At 36.7% G+C, this 12,361-nt stretch overlaps 1 protein-coding gene across 3 annotated transcripts in view; it reads right to left on the reverse strand.

The window, feature by feature from the left end:
* Positions 1 to 702: 702 nt before the first annotated feature.
* Mdh1b (malate dehydrogenase 1B) overlaps positions 703 to 12,361 on the reverse strand; it is a 38,339-nt gene continuing 26,680 nt past the window's right edge. The window contains exons 11-12 of one of the 3 annotated variants that reach the window (XM_010616094.3): positions 5,719 to 5,773; positions 799 to 870 (exon numbers count right to left, since the gene is read on the reverse strand). In XM_010616094.3, the coding sequence (XP_010614396.1) occupies positions 864 to 870; positions 5,719 to 5,773 (62 nt within the window). In that variant the 3' untranslated portion in view covers positions 799 to 863. Of the gene's footprint in view, positions 871 to 4,789; positions 5,089 to 5,718; positions 5,774 to 12,361 lie in introns of those variants that run through there. The other 2 variants (XM_010616093.3, XM_019206334.2) reach the window with 2 other exon arrangements.

Genomic DNA, 12,361 nt, shown 5'->3' on the forward strand with positions numbered 1-12,361 from the left:
TAAACTTAAAAATATGAGTACTTTGGTTTGACTAGTACTGCTTTAATAAAAGACTAATTCTTATTTAGGGAATACAATTTAAATAAAATATTTAAAATATTGTATTTTTCTTTAAAATTAAGTTTATTCAGTCCATCTCTGGTGTCAAGATATAGGAACCTACTCAACTGAAGTTAATGTAAAAGTTCAGTTTGTTGCAAAGACTTATATGAAAAATAGTACCCAGCCAGGTCTTTGGAAGTTGGTAAACCTGACCAGGCCTGAACATGTCACAGCAGAACCCTATAATTTTTCTCTAATTCACTACAATTTTTTTCTAGTTCATTAATACTAACCTGACTCAGACACCAACTCACTCAACCATGTATGTGTGTGAGAGAGAGAGAGGGAGACAAAGGGGGAGGGGGAAGAGAGGGGGAAGGGGAGGGAGTGGGGAGGGAGAGAGAAGAAAAAAGATTGTTTCTTCTTCATTGTAGCCCACTTGGTTGAGGCTGAGGTGGTGTGAACATGTGGTCAAATGTGAGGAATGGCTGGTGGAAAGAAATAGGTCTCTCAGAAAAAGAAGCAAAGACTGACAACTCTTTTTTAATGTAATTTTTAAAATAGCAATCGATACCAAACTATTTTTGAGAAAATAAAGTAATAAACACAGGAGTGGATATAGGTAACATAAAATGACTGAATTCTGACTTTTTTGTTGTCACAAAAATATTTAATTGCTTAGAACATTATCTGAGGTTGAAGTAAATCTCCAGTTATTCCTCCCTAAATACAGCTATTTATAGGTATCTCTGTATTTATTATTTGACAAATAACTTTAGATTTGGTCCAACTACATCTGTTAGTGCCTTGCAGTTTTGCCTTCAAGGTCTGTAAAAGAAAGAAAAATGAAGAGATGTAACTATTAACATATATATTAGTAGTTCCTGTTTTTATTAGCTTTTTTTTTTAACTCCTCTTTGTTTACTGGGTTCCTGTAATCACTCTCATTCAATGGCTGAGGAAGTGAACATGTAAGGTTCTATGGGAAATAAAACCATGAAGCCATCCTTATATATTTTCGTATAGCAAGCACAATTCTGACCTCTTCTGACCTCGTGATATTGTTATGTGCAGTATCTTTTGGCTTCTTTGCATATTGTTCTGAATTCTGTATGCAGCTATATTTTCATCTCTGTTTTGTCTCTGGTCCTGCTGTTTCTCAATGCACTAATTATAATTCTCCACAGTTAGACCCAGTCATTCTGAGCCCATCATTCTAAAGACTTTCTAAATGAAAGGTCCACTGCACTGTGTTAATTTTATTGGACATTTAAATAAGTGTGGAGCATGGGTGATTATCTGGATTGGTCAACTACAAAAATCTACATCAGCCTTGTTTTCATAAAATATTGGGAAAACTCAGGTACATACTTTGAAAATTTGGCCTTGCAAATGAATTTTTGTTCATTGCTTTACTTATGTAACTATTCTGATGGAAGAATTAGAGGCTGTTAGAGACTTGGTTATAAAAGTGGAAAGCTAGGTTCCAGGAGAGTGGACAAGCCAGGCCAAGGCCTGTGAATGTAGTGGTCGTGTGTGTGTGTGTTTGTGTGTGTGTGCGTGTGTGTGTGTGTATGTGTGTGTGTAAGGAGATATACTGCAAAGGCATGTGATATACTATTTAGTTTTGTTTGTAGAACAAGAAAAATCCTCATTAATGTTTTGTCTATAACCTGCCTACTATTTAGATATTCTTGAATCTTTAACTGCCCAGAGAGGGTTTGAGGAATCAGATCTAAAGAATCCATTGCAGCAAGCAGAGAATTAAAAGGCTAGGTTTTAATATTTAAAGCACATCAATGTTTGAAGTTTTTCTTACTTTGTCCTACCATTATGGCTTGTGGTGAAAATATCACCCAAAGGCCTCATGTACTCATATAGGCAGGGCTTTTGGAAGGTAAATCATAGGCACAATATAGCTGATTTGCTGTTAGGAAGTAAGGCAGAAGAAGTGGGTCACTGGAGCATAACCTGGAAGGGTATATCTCCCTTTCTGACTCCTCTTTTCTCTGTTTCCTGAATACCATGATGTGAGCACCTTTCCTTCACTGTCACTTTTCCATGATGTTTTCTGCCTTGAGTCAGATGACCATTCAAGGACAGACTTCTGAAACTGTTAGCCAAAATAGACCTTTCCTCCTTTAAATTGTGGATGTTGAATATTTTGCCCCAGTGATGAGGAAATTGACTAATTGGTACCAGGAGTGGGATCACTGCTGTGACTGTACTTGAGCATGTGGTTTAGAAGCCTTTGAACTGGTTTGCAGGAGGAGTGTGGAGATGTTGGCTAGAGAAGGCCCAGAATGTTGTAAATTGAGCTTGATGGGATATTCTTGTTGGATCTCAGAAGACCAAAATATTGATTTAAAAAGCAGAGAATAAAGACCAAGGTCAGAAGGTTTCATTTGGGAACAAGGACTCCACTGGCAGTTGGACTCCAGCTCATGTGTTATGCTTTGGCAGGAATTTGTCTACATTTTATTTATGTCTGGAGAGTTTGTGAGAGACTGAGGTTAATTACTTGTTTACCCCAAGCATCACTAGGGGAGCATATTTGTTTATGTACTGAGTATCCTGAGCATTTTTCAGGAAGGTCATTTCTACTAGTTGATTCTTGTACTGAGTAAATTTTTATTTCCTGTTATATTATCTTATAAAAATTAACAAAAATACACAATTTTTGATTACCCTATATTTAGATAAATGGACTGGTAAGTGGTTAAGGATAGTGGAGTAATTATTCTGGTGAGGAAAATTTCAAGGCAGCCCAATGTTTAGGCTATATTATGCATACTGCTTATTGCTTTTAATCATCTCTACACTGAGAATCAAGAGCAACTAACAGCTGAGTGATTTGAAAAGTTTTGAGTTTTACCAGAAAGGAAGTGCCTATAAATTTGGAGCCTGTGAAGTTTTCATCAAGGAGAGCCTAAGAAAAAAGATTCATAGTAAAAAGAAGCCAAATACTTTGTATTAGGACAATTGATAGGGTGCCCTGAGGGTATCCCAGAAAGCAGCAAGACCCAACCCTTTGCAAGCCCAAGGGTCTAAATTGAAAGACTTTGCTTTAAGAAGAGAGTCCAAAAATACCCTACTTGTAATTTGGTTTTGCAGTATTTGTTTCACAGTGCATAGTCATCAAGGCAATCAGAGAATGCTACAGCTATGAGTCTAGGGGGCCTAGGTCAAACTGGTAGCAGACTTTGGCATCATCCATATTGTACTAGTTTTACAGATAGGCAGAATACAAAAGTTGTGGGGTCAAGAAGACTTTCACCTGGATTTCAAAAGAAGACTTGGAAGGCCAGGCAGTGTGCCTTTGAGATAGCAGCACATGAAGCAAGGCCTCTCAAACCCTTTGGAGCTCACATCTTTGTCCCAGATGCTGGACATGGAACTACAAGACTTAATGTTTGTCCTGCTGGGTTTCAGTCTTGTGTTAGTCTGATTCTTTTCTATCCTCTTTTTCCCTTTTGGAATGGGAATGTTTACACTGTGCCACTTTCTCTTTGATTTTTACAGGGGTTCATAGCTAAGAGTTTACCTTGAATCTCAGATGAGACTTTGGACTTGGAACTGTTAAAACTTTGGTGAGTCTTAAAGATGGACTAAATGCATTTTGCATGAACCTTTTGGGGGTCAGGGTGGAATGTTATGTCTTGGATCAAGAAAGTCCTCCAGACTACCTCATTCACAGGTGGTGCTTTTGGAAAGTGATTGAATCCTGTGGATGATATAGCTGTCTTGCTGTTAGGAGGTGGAGCCTGGTTAGAAGAGGCAGATCACTGGGGACATAATGTGGAAGTGTATGTCTCTCTTCCTGATGCCTCCCTTTGCTCTCTGTTTCCTGGTTATCATGATGTGAGCAGCTTTCCTATGTTATGCCCTTTTGCCTTGCTGTTTTCTGCCTTGGAGCCAGGCAATCATGCTGACTTCTAACACCATGAGCCAAAATAAACTTCTCCTTTTTTAGGTTATGTATATTAGGTATTTCGTCCAAACAATGAAGAATGTGATCAAGATACCTCTATTGTTTCTCAGAAAGCCTTGTTTTCTTAGAATTTTCAAGATCTTAAGCCACTTTTTCATGAAGTCTCAGTCCAAACCTCTACATAAATATTCACAAGTACAGACAATCCTTAATGACTGAGTTTTGTTCCTGTGACTAGGCAGTAAACTGAGCTGGTTGTTGAATGAGGAGTTGTATACAGTGGTGGTGACAAATCTATGGCATGCATGCTGCTGCAGCACACAGAGCTCTCTCTATTGGCATGCAAGGCAAGTGGCCTCAGCCAAGGTTTGACAAATTATCAAGCATCATACAACAGCAAAGATCACATGAATTGTGCAAAAGCACACCAAATGCAAACTTACCTTTCAATAAAAAGCTTTATGTATCACTGAAAGCTCCGTTATTGTTTTTCTTTTAAGACAAAATAATGTCAATGTATGAATTGTTATTTTCTAAACTAAAACTTCAGTATTCAGCCTTAACTGCAGTGTTGGTTCTTGGAGATAAATAAGTGGGTTTTGGGTTACAGTTTATGCACTCAGCCTCTAAAAGTTCAATATCACTGGTATATAGTATTACATGACAATATTCAGAACAAAGAAATGGTCAAAAGAAACTCCAACTTGATGACTTTTTTATTTGCATAACTCTTACACACAGATTATAATGTGTAACAGAACATACAAAATAGTACTGTAATGTACAATCAGCAAAAATTAAGGTATTGTATAAACAAGGTGTACTGTACAACAAAAAAAAGACATAGAGGCTGTATAAATGAGATGTGCAGAACTGTGCCAAAAGGGAAAAAAATGAGTCATCAGTCTGAGTGGCAGGTCATAAGTGTGAATAGTGTGCCTATAGTTTTAAGTCCAAACACACACATACAAACACACACAGCGAGAAAGAGAGAGAGAGAGAGAGAGGGAGGGAGGGAGAGAATCTCCAGATTTCCTTGTTCAAGGGAATTCCACAAGGGTTCTGTCTTTTCTTCTCATGCACCTTCTGAGAAGATTCTTCTCCTGTCACAATGACTATGTGGGGGTATATAATAAAGGATTAAGTAAAAAAGGGGAAGGGCTAGGGGTGAAGTTAAATCGTTTTGGGAGAGTTTGAAGTAAGACATGGAAGCAACCTCAGTATTAAAATTACTGTATTACAACTTTTATCCCTCTTTCAGAGTGTTTATGAAGTAAAAGAAAAGATTCAGCCAGGGTTGGTGGCTCATTTTTGTAATATTAGCACTCTGGTGGACTGAAGCAGGAGGGTTACACATTTGAGCTCCACTCTAGTGACTTAGCTATTTAGTGAGACCCTGTCTCAAAATAAAAAGTAAGAAAAGGGTTGGACATGTAGTTTGGAGTGAAGGCCCTGGGTTCAAAATACTGAAAAGAGAGAAAAGAATGGAGGGAGGGAGAGAAAAGAAAAAAAGAAAGAGACCAAAATTATTTAAAACTCATTTCAGGGCCAGGGATTTAGCTCAGTGGTGCCACCACCTGCCTTGTAAGAACAAGGTCCCAAGTTTGATCCCTGGAACCAAAAAACAAACAAACACACAAACTCATTTCAGGTTCTGGCCATTTCTTCTGACTATAATATTCTCTACAAGTAGACAATATGAAGCACGAGCGCTCTGAAGATCCACTGTAGCTCCACTGACTCACCTTGTATTAAGATCTTCATCTAAGGTGATGCTGGAATATACACTATCTTTATGTTCTGAAACCAAAATTAAACAAAACATGTTGAGTTTAGAATATAGTCACGAGCCTGTGAGATACTCTAAATCAGTGTTTTTCAAATGTTGTGGAATAGGAGCCACAGTAGAATATGCACTCTATGTTACAGCTCAGTATGTGCACTTGTGTACATACAAAGGAAATGAAATAATACACCCTTTCTAATCTATTTTTGCTTTCATCTTCTCAAAAAAATTTATTACTTATCTCTTTTTTCTATTGTATTGTATTGTATTCTACTCTATTCTATATCATTGGGGGAAAAACCCTGGTATTCTTATTCTTTTCTCTTTCTCTCTTTCTTTCTTTCTTTCTTTCTTTCTTTCTTTCTTTCTTTCTTTCTTTCTTTCCTTCCTTCCTTCCTTCCTTCCTTCATTTCTTTTTATTTTCTTAAAAAAAAAAGATTTATTTTGAGCTAGGTGAGGTGGTGCATGCCTGTAATCTCAGCACTTGGGAGGCTCAGGCAGGAGGATCACTGTAAGTTCCAGACCAGTCTAGGCTGCATAGTGAGTTCAAGGCCAGTCTGAACTACATAGTGAGACTGTGTTTTAAAGAATAAAAAAAATTTGTGTTTTGTATTATTGCTTCAAATATTTCAGTCTGTGATTGTCTTCAACGCAGACACATCATGCTGAATAGAAATAAAGAAAAGTAAGTATTTTATGAGAACTGGGAAGCAGAGAGCAGGGAAAGAGTCTGAGAGGAAGGGACCAGAGGCCAGACATGCTCCCTCAGGTAACACTCCCATGTCTCTACCAGACACATCTAGAAGTGGGCTGTATTAATATCCTATACATCTTTCAAGCCAAGCAAATTGCTATTAATCAAGAGACTCACATGACTCCGGGTAATATTTTCCTTTTAGGAATATTAGACAGATGAAAGATGGAGAGTTTCAATCAGCAATGAGAACTGGGAAGCAGAGAGCAGGGAAAGAGTCTGTGGGACATGGGGAGCTTACAGTCTGAAACACTTAGCTGTCCTTGCCACCTCCCCAGGAAATAATAGGGTGAATTGAGTCTGGTGTGTCATTCCAGTAATCATTCCAGCCCTCAGGAATACACTTATGTTCAGAACTCAGGTGTCCTTTACGACTCTGAATGAAGTATGTTGTTTATCTGAAGGAGTCAGGATATTGGCTTTTCTTTCATCTTACCTCATTTGCAGACCACTACCAACATTTAACCCTAATTTCTTCATTTTGTCAATATCTGTATACCATTGGGAGCATATATTTATTTTCAATTTTAAAATTCATTTTATTATTACATTGTAGATATGCATAATAATCATCACAGGAAATTTGTACTTATACATGATACACCTTGATTTTTATTTATCCCATTCTCCTTCCTTCTGTTCAACCTTTCTTCCCCTCCTTACTTAAAAAAGCTTTGTTTCCATTTTCCCGGCTATTTTCACTTTTTTCTTTGTCCTTTCCTCCCTCCCTCCCTCCTCCTTTGTTCCCCTTCCCATTTTTACTTTTTTATTTGCCAACACCCATTATATATCTTAGTCTTTATTTCCACATTCAGTTTCTCACACCAGAGAAACAATGTGGTACTTAAACACATGTTTCTGATTTATCAGAGTATGGTCTTAAGGTCCATCCATTTAGCTATAGTACTCCATTGTATATTTAAAAAAAACCCCACATCTTCTTAATCCCCTCATCTGTTGATAAGCATTTGTGCTGTTTCCAAGATTTAGGTATTACAAACTGTGCATCTACACACATGAGTGTGTGCATATCACTGCGATAGGATGCTTTTCTGTGGGGAAGATACCAAGAAGAGGTACAGTTGGGTCAAATGGAACCTGTAGTTTTAGTTTCTTGAGCAATCTCCACAGTGATTTCTACAGTGGTTGCACCAGTCTACACCTCCAGCAACAGTGGAGAAGGGTCCTTTTCCCCCACAGCTCCCTTCAGCATTTGTTATTGGTTGATTTCTTCATAAAAGCCATTCTTTCTGGAGTGAGATGGAATCTCAGCATTGTTTTAATTTGCATCTCTTGAATGACCAGTGATGATGAATATGTTTTCATATATTTATTTGCCATTTCTAGTTCTCCATCTGAGAAATGTCTGTTCGTTTCAGATGCCCATTTTTGGACTGGATCTTTAAATCTGGGAGTCTGATAGTTTTGAGTTCTTTATATATTCTATATAAGTTCCTTATCTGATGAACAGCTGGTAAAAATCATTTCCCACTCTTTGGGTTGTCTCTTCACTCTTGTGGTGGTTTCTCTTGCTGTGCAAAAGATTTTTAATGAGATGAGGTCCCAGCTGTTGATTCTTTGTAGTGCTTCCCATGAGATCTAGGTTTTGTTCATGAAATATTTGCCTACTCCTATGTCCTCAATTGTTCTACCTATTCTCTCACCCGGCAGATCTAGTGTTTTTGTTTTTAATATTTATATCTTGAATACATTTTTATTTTAGGTTAGTGCATGGTGAGAGACATTTTCAATCTTCAGCATGTGAGAAGCCAGAGATTGAAGAGGATATAAGAAAATGGAAAGACAACTCTTGTTCCTGGGTAGGAAGAATGAATATAGTGAAAATGGCCATACTTCCAAAACTGCTATATAGATTCAATGCAATCCTGATTGAAATCCCAACAGTATATTTCACTGAACTAGAGAAAACAATCCAAAAACGCATTTGGAACCAGAAGAGACCTAGAGTAGCAAAAAAAGCAATTCTAGTCAACAGCGACATGGCAGGGGTATCACAATCCCCAACCTGAAACTATACTACAAAGTCACTGTGATAAGAACAGCATGGTACTGGCAAAGAAACAGCCCCAAGGATCAGTGGAATAGATTAGAAGATGGAGAAACAACGCCAGACATACTCAGCTACCTCATCTTTGACAAAGGAGCCAACCTTCCTCACAGGAGGAAAGATAGCCTCTTTAATAAATGGTGCTGGAAAAAATGGATTTCAATTTTCCAAAAATTAGAATTAGACCCCTATATTTTACCATGCACTAAACTAAAAAACAAGTGGATTAAAGTTCTAAGTATTAAAACTGAAATAGTAAATTTGCTGGAAGATAAGTTAGGTAGAACTCTTGAAGACATTGACATAGGACAAGTCTTCATGAATAAATCTTCAGTAGCATGGGTACTAGCACAAAGTATCAACAACTGGGATCTCATCTTTTTAAAAAAGCTTCTGCACTGCAAGAGAAACCACCAACAGAGCTAAGAGACAATATACAATGTGGGAAAATTTTTTTACCAGCTATTCCTCAGACAAAGGTCTACTATCCAGAATATATAAAGAACAAAAAAAAAAAAAAAAAAAAAAAAAAAAAAAAAAAAAAAAAGACCCCCAAATTTATAATCCCAATTTTAAAATGGGCATCTGAAAATGAACAGACGTTTCTCAAACAAAAAAGTAAAAACAGCAGATAAACATATGAAAAAATGTTCAACACAACTGGTCATTCTAGAGACACAGATTCCACCTCAGCCTAGGAAGAATTGCTTCTATCAAGAAATGAACCAATAACAAATGTTGGTGGGATTGTGGAGAGAAAGGAATCCTTCTCCATTGATAGTAAGAGTGCAGAATGGTGCAACCACTATAGAAATCAATACGAAGATACCTCAAAATACTAGGATTAGAGGTCCCCAGATATTCCCTTGCTGGGTATCTTCCCAAAAGAATTAAAAGAATCATACCAAAGTGATATATGTGCACCCATGTTTTTAGCAGCACAGTTTGTAATAGCTAAAAGTTGGAAAAAGTCTAATTGCCCATCAACTGGAGACTGCATAAAGAAAATGTGTTCTATTTATAAAGTGGAGTACTACTCAGCCATAAAGAATGAGAAACTAAAGACATTTATACCATTTATAAGTATATATCCATTTATAAGTGGATGCACATTGAGGACATGCTCTTAAGTGAAATTTAATAGAACATACATGTGTAAATACTGAATAATTCCTCTGGTGTGATAAACTAAAAGTGTAAATAAGAATCAAAATGTATAATTGATATTGTGTAATAGGAAAAAATGTCTAAAGGTGCAGGGGAAGTGGGAGGGGTAGGGGAAAGCTAAGAAGGGAAAAGAAAAAAAGGTGGAGGGGGTGAAGAGAGGACAGGGGAATGGGGAAAAAATAAGAACCAAGATACATAAAGGTACAAGATCCCAATGATGAATGTAACTGTACTGTAAAAATGTACCAATAAAAAAAGAGAGGAAGGGCACTTAGTGGTTCCAGCACCTGCCTTGCAAGTGCAAGGACCCAAGTTTGATCTCTGGTACCAAAAAAAAAAAAAAGAGAAAAGAAAAAGCGGGGCGGGGGGAGCCAGTGTTTAGAGGATCACTTATTAAAGAGGCTATGGTTCTTCTAGTGAAGATTATCTCCTTTGTTGAAGATAAGGCTTTTTAGTGTGTCTGGAGTTGTTTGTACATCCTCTGGTCTGTTCTATTGATGCTCAGGTCCATTCTTTTGCCAGTACCATGCTGTTTTTATCACAGTAGCTTTCAAGTGAGAGATTGTGATCCCTCCTGCTTTGCATTTGTTGCCCAGAATTGTCTTTGGTATCTCGGACTCATTTGGTTCCAGGTGAATTTTAGGATTGTTTTTTCTAATTCAGTGAGATATGCTGTTAGGATTTTGATTGGGATTGAATTAAACCTGTATAACAATTTTGGAAGTAGGGCCTTTTTCACTATCGTGGTTCTTCCTATCCAAGTACAAGGGACATCTTTCCATTTTCTGAAATCTCCTTCAATGTCCTTTTTCAAAGTACTGTGGTTTTCACTATCATGGTCATTTACTTCCATCATTAGATTGATTCCTAGGTATTTCATTGTTTTGGATGCTATCATGAAAGGGATTCTCTAATTTCTCTCTCCATGAGTCTGTCATTCATGTACAGGAAGGCTATTGACTTTTGTGTGTTGACTTTGTACCCGTTACACCACTAAATTTGGTTATCAAATCTAAAAGTCTTTTGGTGGAATTTTTTGAGTCTTGTATGCAGAGTGTCAAGTCATCTGCAAATAATGATAATTTAACTTCTTCCTTTCCTGAACTTATTCCTCTTTTTTTTTTTTTTTTTTAATCTAATTGCTCTAGCTAGTGTTTCCAGGACTATATTGAACAAAGTGGTGACAGTGGACATATTTGTCTTGTTCTTGATTTTAGAGTGAAAGCTTTCAGTGTTTGTCCATTTAGTATGATGTTGGTTGTTGGTTTGTCCTAGATGGCTTTTATCAGATTGAGATAAAGATCATCTATCCCAATTATCTGTAGGTTTTTTTTTTTTTTAATCATGAATGGGTGTTGGACCTTGTCAAATGCTTCTTCTGCATCTTTTGAGAAGATTTTATAGTTTTTGTCCTTGGCCCTGTTAATATGGTATATTACGTTTCTTTATATGCACATGTTGAATCATTCCTGTATCCCTGGAATGAATTTGACTTAGTCATGGAATATAACTGTCTTGATGATTTGCTGCCTTCTGTTTGCCAATATCTTATCAAGTATTTTTGCATCTATGTTCATTAAGGAGACTGGTCTGTAATTTTCCTTTTTGGTTGGATCCTTCTGGGGGTTTGTTTTTTTTTTTCATTAAGTTCATTGGTACATTTAAGGTAAACAATACAGTTACATTCAACATTGGGATCTTGTACCTTTACATGATGTATCTTGGTTCTTATTTTTTCCCCATCCCTCTGCCCTCCCTTCACCCCCTTCATCCTTCCCTATTTACAAAGACTTTGTTTCCATTTTTTCTTTTTTAATATTTTTTCTTTTTCCTTATTTCCTTTCCCCTACCCTTCCCACTTTCCCTTCTCCTTTAGACATTTTCTTGCTTTTTTCACACTATCAATTATACCATATGAACCTTATTTACACTTTTAGTTTTTCACACTAGAGAAACTATTTGGTATTTGCTCCAGTGTGTCCTAGTTATTTCACTTAAAAGCCTTAATGTGCATTCATTTAGCTATAAATATCTGTAGTTTCTCACTCTTTATGGTTAAGTACTACTCCATTTTGTAGAAAAACCACATCTTTATCCAGTCTCCTTCTCTGGTTTTGGAATCAGGGTGATGCTTACTTCCAGGAATTAATGCGGGAGTATTACTTTCCTTTCAATTTCATTAAAGAGTTTGAGGAGGAGTGGCATTAAATTTTTTGTAGAATTCAGCAGTAAATTCATCAGGACCAGGGAAGCTTTTAGATTTTAAATACTCCTTTCTTATTCCTTAATTAATCTTTTTGCCCATGCAATTCCTTCCATTAGGGTTAATTACTTATATTCTTTTAGTCCTTTAATCCAGTGACTCAGTTATTAGTCATTCTAATTCTTGATTCTTTCTAGAATATATATATATATATATATGTATGTATATATATATGTATGTATATATATATATATATATATATGTATATAGTTTTGTTTTGTATTCAATTTGCTTTGCCAGAAATTCTTTACTTTTCATGTCAGAGAAGTGATTGACTCCAGAAATAATGTTCAAGATCACCTTCCCTGAGTCTCTCAGGAAAGAATGCCACACAGTTATTGAGGTGGAGG

Source organism: Fukomys damarensis, unplaced genomic scaffold (genome assembly GCF_012274545.1).
Source record: "Fukomys damarensis isolate Sample0158 unplaced genomic scaffold, DMR_v1.0_HiC HiC_scaffold_16, whole genome shotgun sequence".
Lineage (NCBI taxonomy): Eukaryota > Metazoa > Chordata > Mammalia > Rodentia > Bathyergidae > Fukomys > Fukomys damarensis.